Here is a 27,257-nt window from a genome sequence, read left to right as displayed (position 1 = left end):
AAGGACAAGAAGGTAGACATGACCTTTGTGTAGATAGTAAAATTTGTGGCTGTGATGCAAAGTTTTCTTTTCCCTTTTCTTCAATCAATCCTTGATTGATCATCCTGGTTTTTTTTGCCATTCTACTGCATGTAGTTGAGGGTTGGACTAGATGATCTCTAAAGATCCTTTCCAACCTTACCATTTTATGAAACACAGTTTAACCCTATGTCCTGTTTAAAATAAATAGCTTGCATTTCAGTCAGAGTACTATTTTTTAAAATGCATGCAGTGTTGATTTGTGGTTTTCTAAGCTATGAGAAATGTAGTGCCTAGTCTGCTTCATTGCTATGTTTGTTCCTGAACATTTCACCATGAGAGTGATGGAGCAGTGGAACAGGCTGCCCAAGGGGGTTGTGGAATCTCCTTCCTTGGCGGTCTTCAAGACCGGCCTGGACATGTTCCTATGCAATCTGATCTAGGTGAACCTCCTTCTGCAGGGGGGTTGGACTAGATGATCTCTAAAGGTCCCTTCTAACCCCTAACATCCTATGATTCTATGATTCTATGATTTGTTTTCTTACCTGGGCACAGTAAAGTCTTCCTGTAAGAGGTCCTATTTCCAGCCCATTCCACTGAATTATTTCTTTTCTTTGGAAGCTCTCCTGTTGCTATTAATGCTAGTAATTTAATTGGCAATGATAGTCAAACTTTATAGTCTTCAGAAATTTGATTTTGATGAATACCAATAAAATTATTGGAATGCCTGATCGTTAAAAATGAGCTTGAAATTTTTCACGTTTATCTGAGGCATCTATATTTTCTGAATCTGGCTAGAATAGTAACCTAACAAGAGGCCTGGAATCTTGCAGCCTTCCACCATTCTGACTCTCCTACAATATAAGGAAAAAAAAATGGAGACATGAGGAGTTTCTCAAAGTTTGTAGATATTTGACTGATGTTGAGTTAGTGTTTTTATCTAAAGCTTTTATGGCCCAACTCTACTAACTAGTGGGAAGGTTTGCAATTTTCAACAGAATCGAGTCGGAGGCCTGTGGCCAGTGGAGTTCCACGGGGATCAGTTCTGGGGCCAGTCTTGTTCAAGATCTTCATCAATGACCTGGACGAGGGGACAGAGTGTACCCTCAGCAAGTGCCCTGATGACACCAAACTGGGAGGACTGGCTGATTCCCCAGAAGGCTGTGCTGCCATTCAGGGGGATCTCGACTGGCTTGAGAGCTGGGCAGAGAGGAACCTCATGAGGTTCAACAAGGACAAGTGCAGAGTCCTGCATCTGGGAAGGAACAACCCCATGACCAGTACAGGCTGGGGGCTGACCTGCTGAAGAGCAGCTCTGCAGAGAGAAACCTGTGAATCCTGATTGATAATAAACTAACCATGAGCCAGCAATGTGCCCTCGTGGCCAAGAAGGCCAGTGGCATCCTGGGACGCATTAAGAAGAGTGTAGCCAGCACGTCAAGAGAGGTTCTTCTCCCCCTCTCCTCTGCCCTGGTGAGGCCTCATCTGCACTCCTGTGTCCAGTTCTGGGCTCCTCAGCTCAAGAGGGACAGAGAACTCCTGGAGAGAGTTTAGCACAGGGCCACCAAGATGGTCAGGTGATCAGATGATCATATGAGGAAAGGCTGAGGGAACTGAGGCTGTTTAGTCTAGAAAAGAGGAGACTGAGTGGGAATCTTACTAATATTTACAAATATCTAAATGGTAGGTGTCAGGAGGTTGGGGCATGGTATCCTGCAACAGGACAAGGGGTAATGGGATGAAGCTGGAACACAAAAAGTTGCATTTAAATATAGAATTATAGAATGGTAGAGGTTGGAAGGGACCTTTAGAGATCATCTAGTCCAACCCCCCTGCAGAAACAGCTCAACCTTGATCAAGTCACATAGGAATGTGTCCAGGTGGGTCCTGAAGACCTCCAAGGAAGGAGACTCCACACCCTCCCTGGGCAGCCTGTGCCAGGGCTTCCTCACCCTCACAGTGAAATAGTTTTTTCTTATATTCAAATACCCCCTCAGTCTCCTTTGTTTTTTTTACTATGAGGGTGAGCCAGCACTGGAACAGGCTGTTGATGATCTCTAAAGGCCTCTTCCAACCCTACCATTCTATGATTCTATGATTTGTAAAAATGATACCATAATATTAGGGTTATGTTGAGACAAGTAAGACACAGACCTACTTTGTTTTATAATTGTCATGATACATATAGACGAATAATGGCCAGTTTTACTGATAAAATAATTTTATCTTGTTTTTTTCATTTCCCCTTTATAAGAGTTTTAGAAGAGTTGCAATAATTGCCTGAATTATAGTTGTGATTTCTTTTGATGAGGAGATTGCAGAAGACAGTAGAAGACATACAACATGTTTAGAGTAATTTAATGCTTAAGAAATGTTTGATTTATCAATAGTAAAGAAACATTTTTTACCATTTTTATTCATAATGTATCATGTTGATATAGGAGATGTGTTGACACATCACTAGTGTAGAATTTATGACAAGACAGTAGGTAAATGTTCTGTTTACTGTTTTGTTGCAAAATTTGACAAGAGACAAATATAAACTATCAAATATTAATTTAGCTGAGATATTTTTACCTCATGTAATCTAGTGGAGGTTGTTTGTAAGTCTGCTGATCTTGGAACTTTTAACTCCTTTAACTCAGGAGTAACTCAGGACTGTAAATTGAAGGGTCTTGGGTTCAGTGCAATAGATGGACATGGAAATAAAAAAAAACATTCTGAAGGCCCAAGGTGCTCAAGGTTACGTCCCCTGACAAAGTAGGTAGTGCTTGTGAATTCCATACTTGTAGCTTTCTCTTAATTATAGAGACAGTAATTAAATTATTATGGGTGGAACTAGCTAAGAGTTCTGAACTTTGTTAGCACAAATCGCTGCTGTTTAAACTGAAGATCTGTGGCAATTACCTCAAAGACAAGAGCCTCAGTGTGATATACTGCCTGGCTTTCAGGGATTCCATGTGATGAGCAACTGTTAGGTAGTGTTTTCAGAGATGGCAGATAAGCAAAGCTTTGGTTATAAGGTGGTTATTACAGTGTTGAGGTGCAAAGTGGGTAAGTGTAGCAATGTTACCAACACTTGACAAATACAGCTGTTATTGTCATATACTGTTAGCTTTGAGGCTTTGCATGAGAGCTGTTCCATCAGCTACCACAGTGCGATCTTCTGGGACCCTTTCTTCCAGGATGTGTGTCTCAGCAGACTTAACAGGCTTCATGCTCATGAGATGCTTTGGCAACAAGGAGTACTAGTAGAAACATTCTGCAGTTTTATAGTATGTTAGGTAGGTCTGTCGCAGTATGCATCATGATCTGTGAAAAGAACATATTTTGGGATTGATTTGCATTTTTTTTTATGCTGGTGATGCACATGAATACTTATAGATGTAAATTAAGAAGAGTATCTTTCATTTAAAGGTAAAGAATCATCTTTCAATCAGAATCTTTCAAAGAATCAATCCACTTTGGCAGATGATTTTAAATACATCCCCTTTCACCAAATGTGAGGCCCGTTGGGTTTTGGAAATTGATCAATAATTTCTTCATAAGCTTTCTTCCGGTAGATTACCTTACTAGTTATGGCACATTGATCCTTACACTGATTTTGCCATATAAGAACCTCTGTGTCCTTCAGAAAGTTTGTTGTAGTCAGAAATAACTGTAATTCCTTTGAACTGATTATCTTTTTTTTTTCTTAGAAAGCATTTGTGTTACTACTATTTTTACATTTCTCAGTTTTGCCATGGTACTAAGAGAAGTGAGACAACTTGTGGGAATGAGGTACATGTGCTGAGAGAATTAGCCAAGAGAATAGATTTGGAGTTTTGAGTTTAAATCATTTCTGTTGTTTTGTTCTGTTTTTAATATAGCAAAGAAAATGAAAACTCACTAACGCTCTTTTAGAGTTCTGTGAAATTTACTGTATTTTAATTTCAATTATTACAGTGATTAGCTGCTTTAAATGCACTTTGTAAGTTAATTATAATCTATTTAGAATAAATTCTTGCTCTTAATTGTTGTTATGTATATTGCCCATATTAAATATCTTCGGTAACACATGAGCATCTGTGAACTTAAATAATAGCAACTCTCACTGTTTCTGATTTGGTGAAGACTGGTTCATGATTAAATACACTACTGTGAAATGTATGGATATCGGTGTGCACCTATGCATCTAGTGTTTATGTTTGAGGTTTTCTGTAGCTTCAGATAGAGAGGGAGTAAGAACACCAGCTGAAACAGGTTATTTCAGCGTAAATCTATGTTACAGAGTTTATGGCTTTCCTTTAAGTTGACCTATGTTTCAGAGAAACCTCGCTGAAAATCAGACTTTTATATTGAATATTCAAATTGCACCCAACACTAAAAAGTGTTTCCAGTTAATCGAAAGAACTGCATTCTGTTCTTACATTTCCACCTTTTTTTTCCCCCCTCTGTTTTTGTTTTGTTTTAATTTTATTTCTGTTTTTTTTTAGTGAGTGACAGTTGCTTCAGGAACCTTGCTGAGGATCGTAGTGGGATAAACCTTAAAGATCTGGTCCAAGACCCTTCTTTGTGAGTATCTGGCTCTTATTGCTAAGCAAAGAAAAGCTTCTTCATGATATCCTTGTGAGTAGTTTTGTAATTATCTGATGGAGTGCACTTAGTGCTTTAGTGATATGATGCTTACCAAGTTGTTAGTGTTTAATACAGACAAACGTTATTAAAACCATATTGTTTTTTACATACTTCTGTTCATGAATTAACATCCAATGAGCACATAATGGTAAAGAGTTCAAGAATCATCAGAGGTTAACAGATTGTGTATGCTGATATTTCTATGGAGAAGTTGCATGCAGGTTGTTACCCTTCTTTGTTAAAGAAGGAACTGAGTATAAATTAGATTACTGCAAAATTATGTCATCTTGAGTCAACACGCAGAATCTTTTTTCTTTCTGTCTGATTTCATACAGCTTATATATATTGCCTCCTCTACTCTTGATGCTCTTGATACTGTGCACAACTTGTTATGAGAGAAGGAAAGTGGGAAAAATTGGCATGCTTTTGACACAAATGATAATGCATTCCAACAGTGGGTCCTAATATGATGGGCCTTTACACTGCCAGGCTACATTTTTTAGTATTGGCTGAGTAGTTGTCATGGTTTAGTGAGGAGCCACTTTTGCTTGGTAATAGGGGGAGGGGGTTGCAGTGAAGACCTAGTAAAGAGTTCTCAGACTTTCCCCCAGCTCTTGGGTTCAGACCCACCTCCGGGCCAGCTGAGCCAATCTGGTGCCTCTACCATCACTGTTTAGGGACGGGAATTTTAAGTTATTGGGAGGAGGTGTAAGAGTGGTACAAGATGGAGGCAACCACACGCACCCCACAATCAGAGAAGGAGGAAGGAAAGAGGAGCACCACACTGAAGACTCCTCTGCAACCCGTGGTGAGAACACAGGCTGTGCCCCTGCAACCCATGAAGGGCAGTGGCCGGACTGAGAGCCATCAGCAGCTCCGGGCAGATGTGCCCAGATGGGCAAGAAACTGTGTGAGGAGACGACCATGGCACAGGCCGTGATGGAGCCTGCAGGCCGCAGAGCAAACACATGAGTGGCAGAGAGGAGCTGCAGCCTTCGATATGAATGTTGGCATGGCCTGTGCAGGGCTGCTGGGTGTGTGAGGTATCCTGTGGAGGAGCAGGGAGGATTGGTGTGGAGCCCACCTGCCCTGGGGAGAAACAAATGGCAGAAACCATCTAGAGCAGACTGACTGAAACACCTATTCCCTGCCCTCTTGAACTGTTCATGGGGGGAGGAGAAAAAGACACAGGGATCTGGGATCTGAGCCTGGGAAGAGGGGAGGGGGAGGGAGAAAGTGGTCTTGAAGGGCTGGTTGTACTACTCTGTGTTGTTTTCTGTTGGTTATGTTTTGGGGTTTTATGGTTATGCTTCAATTGGTGTTGGATTAAATTATTGTTTTCTTCCCCAAGCTGAGTAGCCTGGTCTGTTTTGTCTTGGACCATAAGTGGCAGTGAAGCCCTCCCTGCCCTTTAGGAATTCCTAAGTCTGTGATACTTGAGTCTAATCGTGGCCTTTTGTCCCCTGATGGGCCTGAATCACGACAGTAGTGGAAAATAAAGTGTATTTGTCATCTTATTTCAGTGACAGGGTAGCTGAATTTTATTAATGGAGTAGATGCAGAATTTATTTTATCATGTTGGTACACATAAATGACATGCATATATGCATATTCTTGGGAGATTTTGACAAGTGTAGTATTTTATAATTTAAAGTTCTGAAATGATGGAGATATAGGGAAGAAGTTAAATTGTTGCTTGAGATTCACAGAAAAAATGCAGTAGTTAATTTTTTAATAATTACTGCCTGTGTTGAAGTCAAGGGTATTTCAAAGGTCTTAATTTTCAACCAAAATCTGCCAAAAACCCCTGTGTTTAGTGTTTGATTTTTCTTTTTCTTTTTGAAAATTTAATGTGGATTTTTGAGCTGCAGATGTGCTTACTTGCTACACATACTTTTGATGTTGCATCTCTGGAGTTTATTTTCAGAAAAGATGAATTTGTTGTAGAATGACCATTTTCATTACTGTTTACCAAAAAGTGATGAAACCATCTAGTTTCCTTCTCTGACTATAACTCATATGAAGAAGGTTGTGTAAAATTATTGCCACCTGCAAAATAAATGAAATTTATTTCTGTAGCTTGTAAGCATAAGAAGCATAAGGGACTGCAACATAGCCATTTTTATCATCTTGAAAGATTGAATAAAGTCTCAAAACCTTTGTTAGGTCTCAAGGACTGTTTATGACAGCTATATTGTATAACAGATTATAGTCTGCTTCTTCCTGCCTAAGCTTTACAACTGAGTGCTTATAAAGACTTCTTGCAAAATGTGTAACAGTGTGAGCGAATCTCCAAACTGAAGAAACAATCTAAGACAGCCTTTTGTAGGCGGCTCTAAGATCCCATGAAGTCTGAGTTCTTTATTATGCAAAGGATAGCTTAGGACGGAAGCATGAAAGTGCCAGCCAGTGAGATGTAGTTTTTGTAGTAAGAATGAATTTTAATTAAATTCATTAGAGTATTTGCCTAAGATTTTCACGTATAATGATACCTGGAACAGAAAAATAACAGTTCATTCATCTTCTTACCAGTTTAATATTTACCATTTGGGATTTCTTTGGTTCACTCTGACTATAGATGAACTGCCCATTTTCTTTGTAATCTGTTATCAGATTTACATAAATCCTGATGCCTTCTATGCAATGACTTTGTCAGTCTAAGGATTTTCAGTGTATTTGTAATATATGTCACTAATAAAATAGTTTAACAAAGAGAGTGCAAGAGATTTTATGTTCATTAGCATATAAATAGATAATCAGAGTATACTTTTAATAGTTCACTTTACTAGCAGGTGATGGGTTAGTAGCGGAAGTAGAAATACAGTATAGCATGCCGAGAGGATAGTATAAAAAAAACTTTTAAGTGACTTTAGGTTAGGATGGCTTGATACATCATGTAAAGTATAGTTTAAATGGTGTCCATTTCTTATGAGGCTTAACTACTTCGTACTGTTTTCTAAGCTATGTCAGTGTCTCCGTTGTTGTTTGTCCCTCTTGGCTCCATCACAGACAACTTCTCTTTTGTTACTGCAGAAGGCTTTTTTCTGAAGGGCGGAAAGCATGTCTTCACATTAAAACTATGTAAAGACAGCATTGAAAGGTGGTTGTTTTTTTTTTTTTAATTAGTATGTCATTTGTATCAAATGTGCCTAATTGTCTGAGTAGTCTTTTCCCCAACTGTTTTCAGCAGTCTGAACTCTGTAAACTTGATCTGTTTTCAATTCTCTCATCATTTGTAATAAAGGCTCTGCTGCTCAAATTAGAAGTTTGATAATCTCATTCTACTTGAATGTCAATGAAAATAGCAGTGCTGCTTAAAAAAGCCCCAAGCATATCAAGTAAATAGAAAGTGAGGAGTTACTGACTGTGGGAGAAAAAAGCATGCAACAACTTTACAGTTAAATTTCATTTTGTAGTTCGTTACAGAAAAGTTGAATGTGAACAAAAAGTTGGTTAGGGGTTCAACTGAAAAGGTGGCTTGAGACTTAACTGCTGTTCTTTATTCATTGCAGCTGATCATAGAATGGTTTGGGTTTGAAGGGACATTTAAAGGTCATCTAGTGCAACTGTCCTGCAGTGAGCCAGGGATACCTTCAACTAGATCAGGTTGCTGAGAGCCCCATGATGTCTCTGCCGTATACAGTGCCCAGTTTTGGACTCAAAACTTAGGTATAACGTTATGTGGGGGAATGGCAAGAGGAGAAAGCGGCTAGAAAGTGCAGTGCATGACAGATCTTACTTAATTTAGAAAACAGTTGTGGAAAAGGGAAAGTGAGTTGTCTACAGAATATAAAAAATTATTAAAGGCATTTTTTTCTTTGACTGATGAAAAAGAATTAGTTTAATTTGTAGCAGATGAGATTATTTAAATAGAAAAAAATCTAACTGTCCGTGTAATGAAGAAACAAGAATCTATTTCTAAAAATGTAGGGGAGAGCTCTGCAAATTAAGTCTTATGTATATTTGATCCTATGTAACTGTAGAAAACTGGAAGGGCAATTTTTTTTTTCTTTCCCCTTTTTTTCCTTTTTGCCTTTCTTCTATGACAAAGATATGTATTTGTGTCAGTTTGGCATCAGGGTAGTTAACATCATCAAAAACTAGATGGAACTTGTATTGATTCTTAATGTGGCTATGAATACTCAAAGCCTGTGACACGGTTTAGGTGCTGCACCTGCTCCAGCCATCCCAACCATTCCAGAAACAGATAAAATATATTTAAAATTTTGCATTCTACAGAGGAGACTTTATGAGAAGACTATAGATGTCTTTCCATGAATGGTCCTAAACAGCAGAGCTGCAGACAGCAGGTGTAATTGAAGGAAATAGGCTGGTGGTTCTTATATGGTGGAGATGTTCTTCAGACTGTGTTCAACTGAGGTAAAATACAATGGAACAGCTTCAGACACAATTCAAGTCCTGCTTTGGTGGGAAGATCTTTGAGGCTCTGTAGCAAGGCAAAATTTCATAAGCTGGGTTCTCAAGGAAAGACAGAAAATAGATCAATTTTATATGTTTTTATATGGCCATGACCTGAAACTTCTACAGTCTTTATGACTGAATTGTTTTTAAGTTATTTAAATACACCTCTGAAGCATGAACCATCAGATCATTAGAGGATTAGATATATCACATATCACAGAATCTTAAGGGTTGGAAGGGACCTTGAAAGATCATTGTGGTGGTTTGACCCTAGCTGGATGCCAGGTGCCCACCACGCTGCTCTATCACCCCCCCCCCCCCCCGCCCCCCCAGCAAGCCAGAGAGGGGAGAAAATAAGATGGGAGTCTTGTGAGTTGAGATAAAAGCAGTTTGATAAGGAGCAAGCAAAGCCATGTGCGCAAGAAGGGAAGCAAAAGCAAAATAAGCTGTTACTTTCTTCAGCTGTTATTTCCCATCAGCAGCGATGTCCGGCCACCTCCTGAAAAGCAGGGCTTTGGTACGCGTAATGGTTGCTTTGGAAAGCCAAAAATGAATCTTGCCCCCCCTTCCTGCTCCTCTCCCCTAGTTTATATTGCTGGGCTGACGTCACATGGTATGGAAAATCTCTTTGGTCAGCCTGAGTCAGCTACTCTGGCCATGGCCCTTCCCAACATCGTGCCCACCCACAGCTATTGGTGAAGGTGAGGGAAGGAATGCTGGAGGGACAGCCCTGATGCCGTGAGAGGAGTAGTCACAACATTTATGTGCTATCAATACCAACAGTAAGCACAACACTGCTGTGGAAAATCACCACCACCCCAGACCCACTACAATCATCTAGTCCAATCCCCCTGCCAGAGTAGAATCTCTTACAGTAAGTCACACAGGAACTTATCCAGATGGGTTTTGAATGTCTCTAGAGAAGCAGACTCCACAACTCATCTGGGCAGTCTGGTCCAGTGCTCCATGACCCTCACAGTGAAGAAGTTTTTCCTTATATTTCTTTGGACCCTCTTATCTCCACCAACGTCTGCTCAAAGTTCTATTTGTAGACATTCCAGTGTCTACACTATTGATGCTATTCCATAGCATCACTTTATAAGATGTTCCTTTCAGCTCTACCCTGTATATAAAGTTTATAAAATACTTGTCTAGACAGAAAGGAGGATGCTTTTAATCCTTTTGTGCAATTCAGTAGCTGCAGCTGCACATAATCACTGATACACATTTGTTTTGGAAACATCTTCAGAGCTTCCTTGAAATGAACGAGATCCAAGAGATTCTGAATAACTTTCTAGGCAAAATTACATCACATTCCAACTGTGTTTTATAACTCCTTCAGTTTAGCTGACTTCAATTACAAGAGGGTAAATAAATCTAAAAGGTAAGAATAGGTGACTTTTGACAGAAGATAAGAGGTTGTTTTAATATCCATGCACTACAGAAGACTTTTTTTTTTAATTGTGAAAGCTGTGAGAAGAAAATGTTATTTACTCTCCATGTAATTGTATTAGAAAGACAACCAGAATGTTAATAATCCACAGGTTTAACAGGTCTGCATTAGAAACTCCAGGATGAACTTTCAATTCCATTTGTCCATGACATGAGACAGAAATCTGACAGCATATTTTACAACCTTAGAAGGAGGAGCTAGATGCTTTTCCTGGGAAGTAGTTATGAGAGCTTTAGAATTTGACACTCAAGGACTGAAGATAGTGAAGGAGTTATTGTGGAGCTCTGATTTTTTTATCTTGCTGAGGATACACACTATACTGCAGGACCGAAGATCTGGTGAATACGATACTAAGTCTGTGGATGTAAAATTCCACAGTATCATCACTTGAAGGAACTTACCTAGGAGTTGTTGAGGATAATTAAATATTATAGTTAATTCTTTCTGGGTTTTACTCATAATTTGAATATTAGTAGCATCTTCTGTCTTACTGAAAGTTACAAATCTCATATTATACCAGTTTTCTCCCTCTCCTCTTTATGCAGCTTTTCTGTTTTTTTCGGTGCCTCTTATAATCTATGACTATCATACCTTTTTCAATTATCTGCTCATCTCAGTAATGCAGTAGAAATGTTTCTTCTGTAGTCCTATTCACTGTTACCTTGTTTTGCAGCAGCATTCTAGTGGGAGTTCATGCTCAATTGTTTGTCCATTATTTGACTGTATTAACTCATATTATCCCTAGGCCTGGCATGCTGCTGTGGTTTAAGTCCAGCCAGCAACCAAAAACCATGCAGCTGCTGTCTCACTCTTCCCTCCCTTTGCACAATGGGGAGGAGAACTGGAAAAAAAGGGTAAAACCTCATGAACTGAGGTCAGGACGATTCAACAGAACAGCGCAAAGAGAGAAAACAGCCATAATAACAGTAAAGGAATATACAAAGCGAGCAATGCCTGGTGTGACTGCTCACCACTCAGAACAGTCCTGGTGGAACAGCCATGGTTGTCAGCAGCTTCCCCCATATACTGACCATGATGTCAGCATGGTATGAAGTAGCCTGGCCATAGACCCTCTGGCTTCTGATAAAAATTAACCTCATCACAGTCAAACCCAGGACATTATTCAGCCCTTACTCTATACTATGCACAGATCCTACACTTTCCAATTATTTACCACCACATTTCCTTTCAATGTGAGAGAGAGAGACAGATGGTCTATGGGCCATCCCCCGAATGTGTCCGTTGAGTTCATGTAATCCATGACTTTGGGGCTCCATCTGTCATAGCAGGCTTTCAGATTTCCTGCTTAGATGGTATCAACCTGCTGCTCATACGCCCACATCAGTTTTTCCATTCCCTGTGCTGGGTGCATCTCCTGATTGAGTCTCCATACTGAAGGGTAAACTCAGGGCAAAACAGAACAGCAGATTCACAGTCACATGAAGACAGGAAGCACTTGGAAAATCAGACTCACAAACCCACAGGCTGTTGCTTGAAGTGCTTGTGTTAAAACTGTCTCTGGCACTCAAGTGTACAACAAATACAGCCTTTACAATGGGACAAAGCCCTGGGTCTTCATGATGAAATGTGTTTATAGAGTGAATGAACCTCGGAAATCAATGACGGGGTTATTTAGCAGTTAACACAATACAATTTATTTCACTGTCTATTCTCACCCAAAATCAAATCCCCTTGAGGTACACATCAAAATCCTTACACATCACCTACCAACTGCACCCAGGTCCTTCTACTGTATGTAGAAGTTCTGATTGAGTGGCACCAGATTATTGACAGATCCCCTCATGTTCACTAACCAGGTGGCTTTTGCTAAGTGTGTATCCCAGTATTTGAAGTTCACACCCCACATTGCTTTCAGTGTAGTCTTTAACAGTCCATTGTATCCTTCCATTTTTCTTGAAGGATGGTTTTACCATAAAATGCTTACAGAAAAACCATGAGATAGCAGAGTTCAAGATCCTGTGTGGAAGAGGCAGGACGTAAAGAACCCGTGACCCTGGATTTCAGGCGAGCCGACTTTGGCCTCTTCAAAGACATGCTTGGACGGATCTCATGGGATAGGATCCTAGAAGGCAGAAGTGACCAAGAGAGCTGGTCATTCTTCAAGCACCACTTCCTCCAAGCCCAGGATCAGTGTGTCCCAACATGCAAGAAAGGAAGAAAAGGAGGTAGGAGGCCTCCATGGATGAGCAAGGCTCTGCTGGGACAACTCAGGCAGAAAGCAGCCATCTATGAGAGGTGGAAACGGGCTGACTTCTTGGGAAGAGTATAGGAACATTGCCAGGGCATGCAGGGGTGCAACTAGGAAGGCTAGAGCCCTAAATTTAATTAGAATTAAATTTAGCCAGGGATGTTAAGGACAGCAATAAGGCATTTTTCAAGTACATCAGCAGCAGAAGGATGGCAAGGGGGAATGTGGGCCCGCTGCTAAACACTGAGGGTGCCCTGGTGTCTGAGGATGCAGAGAATGCCCAAGTACTGAATGCCTTCTTTGCTTCAGTCTTTATGGCCAAGGCTGGCCCTTGGGAAGCCCCGTCCAGCAAGGATAGTAGGATGGCCTGGACAGCAGAGGACTTGCCCTGGGTGGAAGAGGAAGAGGTTAAAGACTTGTTGGCCAAGCTTAAGGCTCATAAGTCAATGGGTCCTGATGGAATGCATCCCAGAGTGCTGAGGGAGCTGACTGATGTGATTGCTAAGCCTCTCTCCAACATTTTTGAACAACCATAGAGGACAGGCGAGGTGCCTGAGGAGTGGAGAAAGGCAAATGTCACTCCAGTCTTCAAAAAGGGCAAGAAGGATGACCCAGGAAACTACAGGCCGGTCAGCCTCACCTCCATCCCTGGAAAGGTGATGGAACAACTCATACTGGATGTCATCACTAAACATGGAAAGGAAAAGATGGTTATCACGGGGAGTCAACATGGATGACACCAAACTGGGAGGACTGGCTGATTCCTCAGAAGGCTGTGCTGCCATTCAGCAGGATCTTGACTGGCTTGAGAGCTGGGCAGAGAGGAACCTCATGAGGTTCAACAAGGACAAGTGCAAAGTCCTGCACCTCAGAAGGAACAACCCCATGACCAGTACAGGCTGGGAGTCAACCTGCTGGAGAGCAGCTCTGCAAAGAGAGACCTGGGAATCCTGATTGATAATAAACTAACCATGAGCCAGCAATGTGCCCTCATGGCCAAGAAGGCCAATGGCATCCTGGGATGCATGAAGAAGAGTGTGGCCAGCATGTCAAGGGAGGTTCTTCTCCCCCTCTACTCTGCCCTGGTGAGGCTTCATCTGGAGTCCTGTGTCCAGTTCTGGGCTCCTCAGCTCAAGAGGGACAGAGAACTTCTGGAGAGAGTCCAGCACAGGGCCACCAAGATGATCAGGGGACTGGAATATCTTTCATACGAAGAAAGGCTGCGGGAACTGGGGCTGTTTAGTCTAGAAAAGAGGAGACTGAGGGGAGATCTTACTAATATTTACAAATATCTAAATAGTGGGTGTCAGGAGGTTGGGGCATACCTCTTTTTGATGATATTTAGCAACAGGACAAGGGGTAATGGGTTGGAACTGAAACACAAAAAGTTCCATTTAAACATAAGAAAAAATTATTTCACTGTGAGGGTGACAGCCCTGGCACAGGCTGCCCAGGGAGGGTGTGGAGTCTCCTTCCTTGGAAGTCTTCAAGACCTGCCTGGACATGTTTCTGTGCGACCTGATCTAGGTGAACCTGCTTCTCCAGTGGTGTTGGACTAGATGATCTCTAAAGGTCTCTTCCAACCCCTACCATTCTATGATTCTATAAAATACTTCTTTGCCAATCTTGTCTCCTATTAGTAATCTCATCTGTAAACATCAAGTGATTTCATCAGGTGAACTTTGTCAGGATAACTGGAGTACTCATTGTGATAGCCCTAAGTACTGTTATGCAGAGGAGCAATACTGACATGTAACCCAAGTGCAGCCTATTTTAAGTATGACATCTAATGTAAAAATTGTATTTGGCAAACTTCCAAAGATTTGACACCTACTTAATGTAATTGATGATGATGAGTCTAATCTAAGAAGCACTTCTTAAAGTTAGTGTAAATAAAATTTGTCTCATATTATCCTGATGGTTTCCAATTGGTCTATGGGAATGGGTGAGACAAATGTTTATCTATTTCAACTACAAGGGGTTTGCACATGCCTGAAAAAAATTGTATTTTTCTTTCTTTCAATATAATTAAAACATGTTTACTTTAAGTGGCCAAGGTTTCTTCTCAAGCCAGTTTCCCTGCTTGGCTACTCCATAGCCTGACCAGACCCCCATCAAATGTATCACAGAGATTGTTCTATAGTTCATGTGCCAAATAATTTTTATCTCCAGTTGTATGAACAAGTCCCTAAATGTTTTCTGCAGATGTGTTTTAAGAGGCAATCTGTTTAGACCTGCTGATTATCTGAGGAAAATCTACTTCTCACCTTCGCTGAAGATCTTTTGCATTACTTCTACTTCAAGAGAAGATTTTCTCAGCATGCAAGATTCCTTAGAAGTTTGTTGCAAAAATTGCTAATATTACATATGTTTTTCTTTGGCTGTTTAGGCTTAATGACTCATAAACATTTAGGAACAGCTTCATCTGTCTGAAGCAAAACTTCAGCAGCAGTCTGTGGCAAAGCAGAAGATAAGAAAACATCTTTCTTAAGCACTTAGTAACTTTTGACACTAATAATTTTTAATTTCTTGGCTTAAAGCAATTTCCTGTAACCTCTTTAAAGCTCTACATCAGCTTTATCTACCTATAGTAATTACAGTCCAAACATCCTTGTCTTCTGTCTTAATAAGCTTTCCAAATTCTTAGCAAGAGTTTTTTTCTTTTTGCTCTTGTGATGGCCTGTGGTAGCCTGCAAGTAAGAAAGTTGAAGTATTCAAGTAACTGAAAAAGTTGGTTGTGGAACTTATGACTGTGCAGCCCCAGTGCTGTGTCTGGTCTGATAAATCTTGCTGAGGGTAAAGGCTTATTCACTTGTGTGGCATCTGAAGCTTGGGTGCTCCATCTGGCTTCTCAGTGCTAGTGCTACTTTCAGAATTAGTTCTAGTACCTTTCTGCAGTGCAGGGATGCACTTCTTGAAGCTTGTTTGCCAAGAACCTGTATTTAAACATGTTCAGGGGGCTTCTATACTTATCCGTATACTGAGGATCCTTCTTGTTATTAAGAACTTTTAAATTTAATGCATTTGAAGCACACTTTTATATAGATGTCAAAGAATGCTTGTTTTTTCTGACATGTTCTGAAATAACATTTTTAAATGGATGTATGATGTTTGTTGGAATAAGAAGCATCATCAGTAGTTATGAAAAGTTAGATAATTTTCAGGGTTCAAGTTTGTTATTTTTATTAGATGTACTTGAATTTTTGTTTATAAATTATAATGCTATATATTTTTTTTTTAATGTTCTAAAGAAAAACTGTGTCCTTTTTGCTCTGTTTTGGTGCCTGAAAAGAAATACACAGGACACAGGTTGGGAAATCTTGATCAAATGTTTCACAAAACTGATTAAACATTGTTTCTGTGTATGTTTTAAGCTTTGATTTAAAAGCATCCAGTCTGCTTGTGGCTTAGAATTAATGCCAGCTTTTTTTTTTCAGTTGCAATTCTTTTGTTTTAATACCTTACATTCTCCAATGGTACAAAAGCAAGCCTTAATACAAAGATGTAAATCACTACTTGCTGTCAGCAGGCAGTTCCTGGAAAGCCAGGCCTTAGGGTCCCTTGGGGAAGACAAATGCCACAACTGCTGTAATCATTTACACAAGTAATTGAAAACAATAGATTGGAGTAGAATGTGAAGTGTTCATTTTGTTGAATACAACTTTACAGCCTGTAATTTCCTTTTGAATGTAATGGCATAGCAGCCCAGCTTCCTGGTCAGTAGTCCATTTTTTTAAAATTAAGTCCAAGATCTTTTTAAAAGCTTCATGTATTCATGCTGGGTTTATAGGATGACAGTATAATCCTTGAAGGATTATGCTACAAATGTCTCTGCCTTTGCTTTTTGTCTTCTCATCCAACTCAAATCCAATACAGTTTCTAGTTGTATTCTCTTGTCTTGCTGTAGTGACCTTCATTATCTTACCTTTCTTGATCTTCTCATTTCAAGCTTCTTTTGGAGAGATCTTTTTCTGTTCCATTTGCCATTTTCATCAGCTTTCCACTCTCTGAGGATCTGTGACTCTGAACTCAAACAGCTGCTTGTAAACCCATTTTGCCACCTCCAGGCTTCATCTGGATCACAGCTAACCTGACTGTTCACCTGACCTCATTCTTTCTGACTATAGTCTTTGCTTTTCTGGGTAATTAAAGAGCCCATCTTCTCATAGTGTCTAGATATTGGAAAGAAAAATACCGTGTGTCTACAGAAGAGAAGTCATCCAGTGCTATTCTCAGGTTAACTTGCATCTGTGAATGGTTCTCTGAGAATATCCTCTTAATACTCAGCAACATATTGTGTTTCTGTATTCTCAGAAAAGAAAACAAGATGTGAGGACATACTAAAAAAAATAAAAAACAAGATAGAAGACCTATTTATATGACTGTATAAACCTGGGATACACTTATATGTTGACTACTGTAAAAGTTCTATGGTATGGATCACAAGATTAAGCAGAGATTTGCAACAGCTTCTACACAAAGAGAAATTAAATAGACTAGAACTTTTCACTTCAACCAAGAAACAGTGTACGACAGAGGTGCACAGAATGAAGAGCATGAAAAAAAAATCAGAGGTAATTATTCACTGTTTTTGATGGATCAGAAATTGTGATAGGAAAAAATTAGACATCAGGTTTAAAAGGAATAAAAGTACTTAGATATTCAAGTGTAGCAGAACTGAATATTTCATAATTGATGTAACATAATGTAGAAACTCGGAGTATAAATGTTAGATACAAAAAAAAGGAGTTATACTGATGAACTTACTATGGCTACTAAAGCTGATGATCTGCATGCAGCATCTAGGTCAGCAAAGCTCAAGATAGCAAGAGACAGGAAGTATCCAGTGGACAAATCATGCTGTATGCTGTATGTTAATTACTTAAGCATTTGTTTCTTAACACCAGAAACATCATACTGAGTTGTGTGGACCTTTAAAGTGAGCTGGCATGGGAATTTTTATGTACTTTCAGCAGTAGGAGTTACATAAATAGTGGAACATGTAGGAACTTGAAACATTTTTCCATTAGGTCAGCAGACACCATTCAAAGAGTGGTCTTTCCTGACATGGCTGATTTTAAATGTGAAACACTTAGTAATGACGGAACAAAAGCCTCTCAACACAGAAGTTGTAATGATTTATTATATGGGAGAAAACTTCTGTCTTCTAATCTTGCTATTAAAAAGGAATAAATGCTCTTCTGAAATACTCTTCTTCTGAAAACCAATTAAGAGCTCACCCCACGGAAACGAGTCGTTTTGTAGAAGATACATTTTGTCAAAGCTATAGATACCTGAGAGAGTGCCTTGGAGGATGCTTCTGTGAAATTTGTGTGCTTACTTGCAGTATAGATTAAGTTAGGAGGGGAAATGGATAATCTACTTCTGAAAGATTATAATAGAACACCTAGCAGATATAAAGGAAGCTTTTTCTATACATCTTAGGAGTGATTCTGAGAGAGCCTGGAGAGCCATTCACTGCTAGTAATCCAGGGAATAAATTAATATCCCATTTTCTCTTCAATTTCATATAAAGATAAAGAGAATACAGGGCAATGTGATTGAGAAATTTTTACCACCGTAGTCCTGGGATGGCTACGTGATTCAAGACTGAGAAGCAGCATGTGGTACCACGAGCAGCTGTTGTGCCTGTTTTGTGCCTGGAGCTCTAGCTGTACCCATATTGTCTGCATCTCCATCAGGAAACTCTGTATTGTGCCTCCCCTACTGCATTTGCAATGCTCTGAAAATTAGAGAACAAGATGTGAATACATTTTATTTCAGCCTATCTTTCATCTGGATTAAAACCTCATTTTCATGTAAACCCGCATGACTTTCAAGGTAAATTAAGGGCTTTGAGAGTGTCATCCTATTGTATTTCAGCTTTCTAGTTCAGAGTACAAACCACTAAGAAAAATTTAAGAATGTATTTGAGTTTTCAGTAATCCTGAAACATTAAATATCTAGAGATCAGTTTTCACAGAATAAGCCATGGAACTCAGAAAATGCAACTATCCAGCCCTCCTCATCCATAAGTTGATAATTTTGGCTTTGTGTATATAAGCAACTGCAAACTTTGCTTGCCACCACTCTACAATAAATGCCTTGTCCCAAAATCCATCTAAAATTATTCTTAGAGTCTTTACTTTCAAAACTGAAATTGAAAGCATAGTTAAAATCATGTAGTGACATTGGCAACTCAAGAGTTTCTTTAGAAATCCCAGTAACAGTAGTGAATTCTATGTTTAGGAGGTTGGGTGGGGTTTTTTCCTTCATCTTCCTTCTGGAGTTCCTTTTGTCCTGCTGTCTTCTGCCTACACTTCATACTTCAGCCAGTGCTGTAGCCCTTGCGCTCTCAAGCCTTTTTGACTCTTTAGCCAATTTATTTTTTATATTTGAAAAAAGGGTTTGAATAATGGTTTGGGGTGTTTTTGTGAAACTTATGAATGCTTGCAATGCTCAAGAGCTCTAATATCAGATAAAATTATCTTTGGATTTAAACTCTTTTTTCCAGTCACTAATTTTATTATCTTTCATTTGGTACTATCATTTTCATTGTGTCAGTGAGGGAACAAATGTTATACAAACTGCAATGACTACAGCACATATAGATAGACATAAGCTATTTTTAAAATACTGATAGTAGCCATGTGGTTATAACAGCCAAGAACTTAGTGTAGACTGAGTGAATGTTCAGCTTCTCAGGAAGGCTTTGCCATAGCTTTTGATTTCAGTCTCACCATGGCTGCACTGTTACTAGCATCAACACTTTTCATTACCTCACCAGCTTCGATATTTCTGCATAGCTTAATACACTGACATATTGTGAAGGGATAGAAGTAATCTGTGGCAAAGCCATCAAGCTAGCAGTACTGAAAATTGCTTTTAATTTTTATTTCTCTAATGTAGCAATGACTTCTCTTAAAATTTGTTTCAATGTCATCTTAGCTGAAGATTGCAATAATTTTCATTTTCCAATGAAGAACCAAGGTATTAATCATAGAATGGTAGGGTTAGAAGGGACCTTTAGAGATCATCTAGTCCAACCCCCCTGCAGAAGCAGGATCACCTAGATCAGGTCGCATAGGAACATGTCCAGGCGGGGCTTGAAGACCTCCAAGGAAGGACACTCTACAACTCCTCTGGGCAGCCTGTGCCACTGCTCCCTCACCTGAACAGTGAAATAGTTTTTTCTTATATTTAAGTGGAACTTTTTGTGTTCCAGCTTCATCCCATTACCCCTTGTCCTGTTACTATCTACTATAGAAAAAAGGGATGTCCCAACCTCCTGATACCCACCCTTTAGATATTTATGTGTTAATAAGATCTTCTCTCAATCTCTTCTTCTCCAGACTAAACAGTCCCAGTTCCTGCAGCCTTTCCTCATATGAAAGATGTTCCATTCCCCGATCATCTTGGTGGCCCTGTGCTGGACTCTCTACAACACTTCCCTGTCCCTCTTCAGCTGAGGAGCCCAGAACTGGACAGAGGACTCCAGATGAGGCCTCACCAGGGCAGAGTAGAGGGGGAGAAGAACCTCCCTTGACCTGCTGGCCACACTCTCCTTGATGCATCCCAGGATGCCATTGGCCTTCTTGGCCACGAAGGCACATTGCTGGTTCATGTTTAGCTTATTATCAATCAGGATTCCCAGGTCTCTCTCTGCAGAGCTGCTCTTCAGCAGGTCGTCCCCCAGCCTGTACTGGTGCATGGGGTTGTTCCTTCTGAGGTGCAGGACTCTGCACTTGTTGAACCTCATGAGGTTCCTCTCTGCCCAGCTCTCAAGCTGGTCAAGATGCCACTGAATGGCAGCACAGCCTTCTGGGGAATCAGCCAGTCCTCCCAGTTTGGTGTCATCAGGGAACTTGCTGAGGGTACACTCTGTCCCCTCATTCAGGTCGTTACTGAAGATGTTGAACAAGACTGGCCCCAGAACCGTGTTCCTGTGGAACTCCACTGGCCACAGGCCTCCAACTTGATTCTGTGCCATTGATCGCCACCCTCTGATCTCAACCAGTGCTGTTGACTAGTTTATAAAAGGAAAGATATGTCATGGAATAAGACAAAATTTTGGTTTGTGGCTGCTATTAATATAAAAATCTAATAGTGAGTTGGTGTGTGTATGTTCAATGTTGCTTGTGATTAAGAGAGAAATACTGAATGGGTAACTTAAGTGTTAGAATTAAAATGCCATTGTGATCAGGTGGGGCTAAAAATACTGAGCAAACAGAAGCGAGAATTAAGTTCCCAAGGAAGAGGAATGCAGATTAACTAGAGCAGTAAGTACTTTGTACTTGGCCAGTAAAAATGCATTAAATGTTTAACATGAAATTAAACTGGCAAAACAAAAGACATTATATTTTATTTCATGTCAGAGTGTTCATAAAACTTTTTGCTGAATAACTTAGATAACATTTTATGAATCACAACGATTTTGTTTTTAACTGAATTACATGTTTTTGGTGAAAAATCTTCACTGGAAAATTATCAAGTAGCTCTCAACCAAGTTTTATACGAAAGATTTCAAACTGGTATAAATGAGTCATATTTGCTACTAACAACTATTCATTTAAATAATTCTCATGGAACAGTTAGTACGTGGTTTCTAATTACACTTACAACATGCAGTATATTTTATACACTTTAAATTATGTACTTCATATAAATTACATATTGCCTTGTTAATAGCTTTTTGACAAATAAGGACGAGCAAGTGCTCTCTACTCTGAGCTGGCTGGTTGTAATGTAGATGTCTGTAGCACAGTGCTGAGTACAAGCCAACACGCCTTTCCTCTCAGCATGGTTTATTAGTTGTGGCTCAGTGCCACTCTAACTGTGGTACATAGAGATCTGAGATCTGACGTGGCATTGATGTTGGGAAAATGCCAGTCAGGACTCAATAGCCAATGTGATGATTAATCTAGTATTCTTTATTTCAGTGCTGGCTGAAAGGAGGATTTATCTGCCAAACATGCATACCCCAGCCATTAGGTTTTCGCCTTACATAGACAATAAACATGCATATTCATTACAATACTTAAAAAAAGGTTGAGTTATGTTAATCACTTTTAAGAACTCATTCTCATCAGTTCCAGCCATTGTACTTTTCACCTTTGGGTTCTTCAAACCACAGAGCAGGACAAAACCGGCCTTGTTCTATCAACACTAAATAGCAGTTCTGTCAGCACTACATAGTAGTTCTGTCAGTGCTGGATAACAATAGTAGTTAGCAGTTCTTAAGAAAAGCGGCTTATGGTTTTACAAGGTTAGCAATTTTGCAAAGCTAATGTTTCAAATACCTAACAGTTACAAATGTATATTTGAATTTTTTTGGCTAATATATCTAGCTCTCTGAAAATAACAGACAGGCTGACCTAAGGCTTTTTTTTTTCTTCCTTCATATCCTACGCTTAATAGTTCAGTCGTTAATAAAAGCTCTGAGAATTCTACCAGAAGAGGTAATAAACTATTAAATAACATATAACAAGCTTGCATTACAATACATCATTCAAATATTTGTCACTAACAATTGTTTAGAGTTAGGACTATTATTTTAATTTATTTTAATGAGAAGACTGCCAGTGTTTTATGCTTGTTTTAAAGTAATTTATCGCAAAATTGTGTAATAAACTAAATTACTCTGTAAAACAAAACTCTCCAATAATCTACAAGCTCCCAGAAATATTTTTCTCTTATAGCTACTTACTCAGCTAGCTTTAGAAGGAGGAAAGATTGAGGGAAAAATAATGGAGCAGGCTAGAAAAAAAATATTTTGTGTTTGTGCTCATGTATGTATCAATGCAGTTCTGAGGCTGAAGCTGAGAAGGTGTAGAAGAGCATCTTTCATACGAGGAAAGGCTGCGGGAACTGGGACTGTTTAGTCTGGAGAAGAGGAGATTGAGGGGTGATCTTGTTAGCATTTATAAATATCTAAAGGATGGGTGTCAGGAGCTTGGGACATCCCTTTTTTCTATAGTAGATAGTAACAGGACAAGGGGTAATGGGATGAAGCTGGAATACAAGAAGTTCCACTTAAACATAAGAAAAAACTATTTACTGTTTAGGTGAGGGAGCCCTGGCACAGGCTGCCCAGAGGAGTTGTAGATTCTCCTTTCTTGGAGGTCTTCAAGACCCGCCTGGACATGTTCCTATGCGACCTGATCTAGGTGGCCCTGCTTCTGCAGGGGGATTGGACTACATGATCTCTAAAGATCCCCTCCAACCCCTACCATTCTAAGAGCCAATAAGCTACAATACTGTATGAAGTGTCCAGCTGTAGAAGTTGAAGGTGACAAGTTGCAGATTCTCTTCTGGGATGAAAATTTACTGCAGTTAAGTACTAGGGGAAGTGTCTCAAATTGCACAGCTGGTAATTATTTTGGAGTAGGGCAGTTGCTTCCAAGATCAGAGAGGTGTCTGATGCTGTGCTGTGTTTTTCTCCTTGTCTCATTTCTCCAGCAAAGAATAACTCACAGGTGCATGTTTGCCCATTAATGAACCTCTTGACACTTCCCACTGGGCCAAGTTCCGGTAATGAATAATTAAAGAGCCTATCCGTTTGCTTCAGCTTTCATGTGTATAGTATCTTTGGCCTACTTTGCTTGTTGTGGCCTATTTGAGCTTTGACCATATTATTAAGTCCTTCAGCAAAAAGCCCTTAACTTATATATGTGCTTGTGTGGGCAAAAGTTTTAAAACCAGCTATTTTTTAAACCAAAAATAAGTGTCTTCCAACCAATCATATACTACTGTATTTTGTTAACAGAATAATTAGTGATGGAGATAGAATGTTATATTATCAACAATATGGTTTTTTTTTTTCATACTTTTGTTTTCATACACAGTTCATTTTACAAATCAAAATGAAGATGGGGCTCTTTAGCTTGGAGAAGAGGAGAATGAAAGCTGACCTCATTAATTTTTACAAATACATAAAGGGCGGGTGTCAGGAGGATGGAGCCAGGCTCTTCTCAGGGATGTCCAATGATAGGACAAGGAGCAAGAGGTACAAACTGGAACATAAGAGGTTCCAAAGAAACATATAAAAAACTTCTTCGCTGTGAGGGTGACAGAGCACTGGAACAGGCTGCCCAGATGGGTTGTGGAGTCTGGTTCTCTGGAGATATTCAAAACCCACCTGGATGAGTTCCTGTGTGACCTACTCTAGGAGGTCCTGCTCTGGCCGGGGGTTTGGACTAGATGATCTTTTGAGGTCCCTTCCAACCCTTAACATTATGTGATTCTGTGATTTGCTGTCAATATAAACTTAACTTGAAGTTTAAAAATACACCTGCAGAGTTTTTGTCTTAATGACTTACGTGGCAGAATTGGAGTCATTGTGGTCCACTGTAAAGAACTATGTCCACTGTGAAGATCAGATGAACTGTGAGTTAATAGATAGATGTGACAAAGATAACCTTGACATGAATGTTTTTAGATATCAAATACTCAACCTCAACTTTCTTTCATTTGTAAAATGTTTCTGCTACATTTTCTTTTTTCATTACAAATGATTTTGAATTTGGTACAAGTGGTTTTGGGCAAATTATTGTATAAGACAGTGTTATAAAGATCAAACAAATTGTGAGAGGATACTTCTCTTGAATATTTAGTTTCATTTGAAATGAAAAAAGATATTCTGTTCTTCATACTAAAAAAAAGGTAATTTAAGTTTCAGAGCATGAGAAGACTATTTTTTTTCAAGAACATTTACTATAATGATTGTGTGATTTATGAAAACAACTAAATATGCACTGGAAATTGTGTTTCTCAGCATTGCAGAGAAGTGCACTGCTGCATTTGGAGAAGCATGCCTTCTTAGCAGCTTAAGGTATGAATGCACTGCAGCTGTGAAACATATCTTGACAGTTATCTAGGATAGCATTACGCATCAATGAGCATTTAAAGCCAGGTGATATGACTGGAGGAAATAGAAGCTAAAGCATTGACTACTGTTGTAGAGGAATAGCACCACTATTTGTCCTGACATGTTTTAGATGAAAATATAGCTGACAATACAGTTTATGTTAAAATAACCTAGTAAAACCTACCTATTCTGCTGGGGGAAGGTGAAGATGTATGAGGATACCTTATAAGATATAAAATCTGGAGTTTTCTATTCATTTGTAAATGCCCTCAGTCCATTTGCTTTCTTGATCCACCTTTTAGGCTTTAAATGGAAGAGGTCATTCTATTACTTTATTTTTATTTGATTTGGTGTATAAATACTGAGTCTGTCTCAGGCAAGGCCTTTCATTTTTTCATTGCTTGACCTAATGCTGCCCACCTGCCTGGATGCTCTTTGATCACAAACTCAAATCCAAAATAGAACAAAACCTTGTAAAGCAATTAAATTGTTACTTTGTCAGCATAATATAATGTTGCAGTTTTACTGGAGGTTTGGGTACTAAAATATATTCTGTTGACATAATCTACAATGTTTTTTCTGTCTGTTGTTTAAAAGCTCTCTCTTAATGTAGTGCTGCAGTTTAGCACAGTTAAAATATTTAGGTAGTACTGACACTAATTTCAGTACACATTTGGATTGTTTCTGAGCTTTCTTAACTAGCTTTTTGTAGTTACTATTGTTACTCTCTAAAGAGCGAGGGTGTTTAGTCCTCATGCTGGAAGGAAAAGACAGGTTACATAATAAGTATTTTTGTTTGGAGTAAAATCCTAAATGGTGATTTGGCAAGAAAATTGTGGTTTCTTACAGCCCAGGTATCCCTGTACACATTTTTTTTTATATATATCAGTATCTGTGGGGGTTGTGCATATGCTGCACAGCCCTCACTATCTTTTTGCAGGTAGAGTTGTCTTAACTATCTTTGATTAGCTTTTTGAATCATGGAAGTACTGTGCAAAGTATTAGCACCGTTAAAGTTAGTCATTTGTCCATTAATAGTCAGGTATTTAGCCTTTAAATTAATATAAGATGGTTCTAGGAGTACAGTGTAAGCAAAATCTATGGTGTTTAATCCTTTCCAATGTGAATCTATGATCACAATATTGGCCATTTTAGATACCTAGAAACACATCTAATCTCTGTGGTATTTACCAGTGGGATTGCAGGTTGAGTGTTTTTCAAGGCTGTTCTCCAGGTACATTAAATTGATTGTTACTGAGAAAAGGGAGACCAACACAGGTATGGTGGAAAATGAGAGGTCTCTGCTACTTTAGAGTTATTACTTCAGAATATGGTTAAGTGGCAGAGACTTCTAGAATAAATTTGTGCTTTGAAAGAGTCCTTCCTGTCACTTCTGCTATTTATATCCAGGCAAATTGACTAGAACTCACTAACATAAATATACATGACAGCACTTAGTTACTTGTTTTACAAAAATTTAAACTTCAGGTGGCACCTTATCTAATTTTACCCCTACTCACCTGTGCTGGAGCAACAACTGAGGAAGCGGTCAAAACTCTTTCTCATCTGTATTCTTCAGCTTGGGGATTGCTGGAGGCATGTTGAAGTTGTCAGAGGTGTTATAATCACTGTCACCCAAAGAAACAGGATAGTAAGTACTGTGTATATGTGCTCAGTAACTTTGTGCAGTCGTATCTTAAAAAAAAATTGAGTTACTATGAGGTGAGTTACTCTTCTTTCTAAATGTCATAGGAGGGGGCAGTAATAAAGAAATAAAGTAATAAAATGGAACTGGAGGGGATTTTTTATATAACTATTATTTTAACTTTTGAGAAACCATCATACAGAATAGATGTCAAGAGACCATAGCTAATAATTACTTACAAGTTGAAAAATTTGCAAGTAAGGAGAAGTTAATAGCCCCATTTTGCCAATGGAATATGTTTGTGCAAGCTGTTTAAAAAATTAAAAGTAGTAAATTTCTTTTTAGGACCTGAAATGAAACAAAATGCACAAATCCATTGTCGAAGATCTGCATGTCCCCTGACTACAATGTTTCTGAATATTGAAGTAGATTGTAGTGGGTCATGACATAAATAGCAGAGACAATACATCAGTAGATTTTAAATTCCTAGAAACATTTTGTTGACATTTAATAGATCCAGATGCAAAGAAAAAAGGGAATGATAACTACAGAAAACAAGAGGACTGAAAAACCCCTATAGCAAATAATATATGAACCTAACAGAAGTATTTTACAAGCAGTCATAAAGTATGGATGATAGCTTCAAAAAATAACTGTAAATTATCTGGAATGGAGATGACTATGTGAGATGTGTAATAAAATCTCACTTTCAGCATTGTCAGTAATGCTCTTCCCTTTTTTTCCTCCTTTCACTTTCCCCCACACAGAACATACACTAAAAAACCCAGTTGAGTCAGGTCACTATTTTAAACACAATTTAGTTCTCCCATTTAGGCCACACTTGGCAATATATGCGTGTATATCTATAGAAACACACTAATGAATTAAGAAAAAAGAAAAACAACAGCAAATTCTGCCTCTAAATTAAACTATCTGGATAAATATAGACATTACAAGACCACCATTAATTGTATACTGAATTGTATTCGTACTTTACGACTCTCTAGAATGTCCTGGAGAGAAATGA

At 39.0% G+C, this 27,257-nt stretch overlaps 1 protein-coding gene across 3 annotated transcripts in view; it reads left to right on the top strand.

Moving 5' to 3' along the window:
• The window catches only part of GPHN (gephyrin), a 303,175-nt gene that overhangs the window by 85,980 nt on the left and 189,938 nt on the right, over nucleotides 1–27,257 (top strand). For all 3 annotated transcript variants that reach the window (XM_061998238.1, XM_061998239.1, XM_061998237.1), the window contains exon 2: nucleotides 4,494–4,572. In XM_061998238.1, the coding sequence (XP_061854222.1) occupies nucleotides 4,494–4,572 (79 nt within the window). The remainder of the gene's footprint in view (nucleotides 1–4,493; nucleotides 4,573–27,257) is intronic.

The sequence above is a fragment of the Colius striatus genome, chromosome 6 (assembly GCF_028858725.1).
Source record: "Colius striatus isolate bColStr4 chromosome 6, bColStr4.1.hap1, whole genome shotgun sequence".
Lineage (NCBI taxonomy): Eukaryota > Metazoa > Chordata > Aves > Coliiformes > Coliidae > Colius > Colius striatus.
The sequence above is the reverse complement of the archived record's forward strand: the minus strand, read 5'-3'. Positions and strand labels throughout refer to the sequence as shown.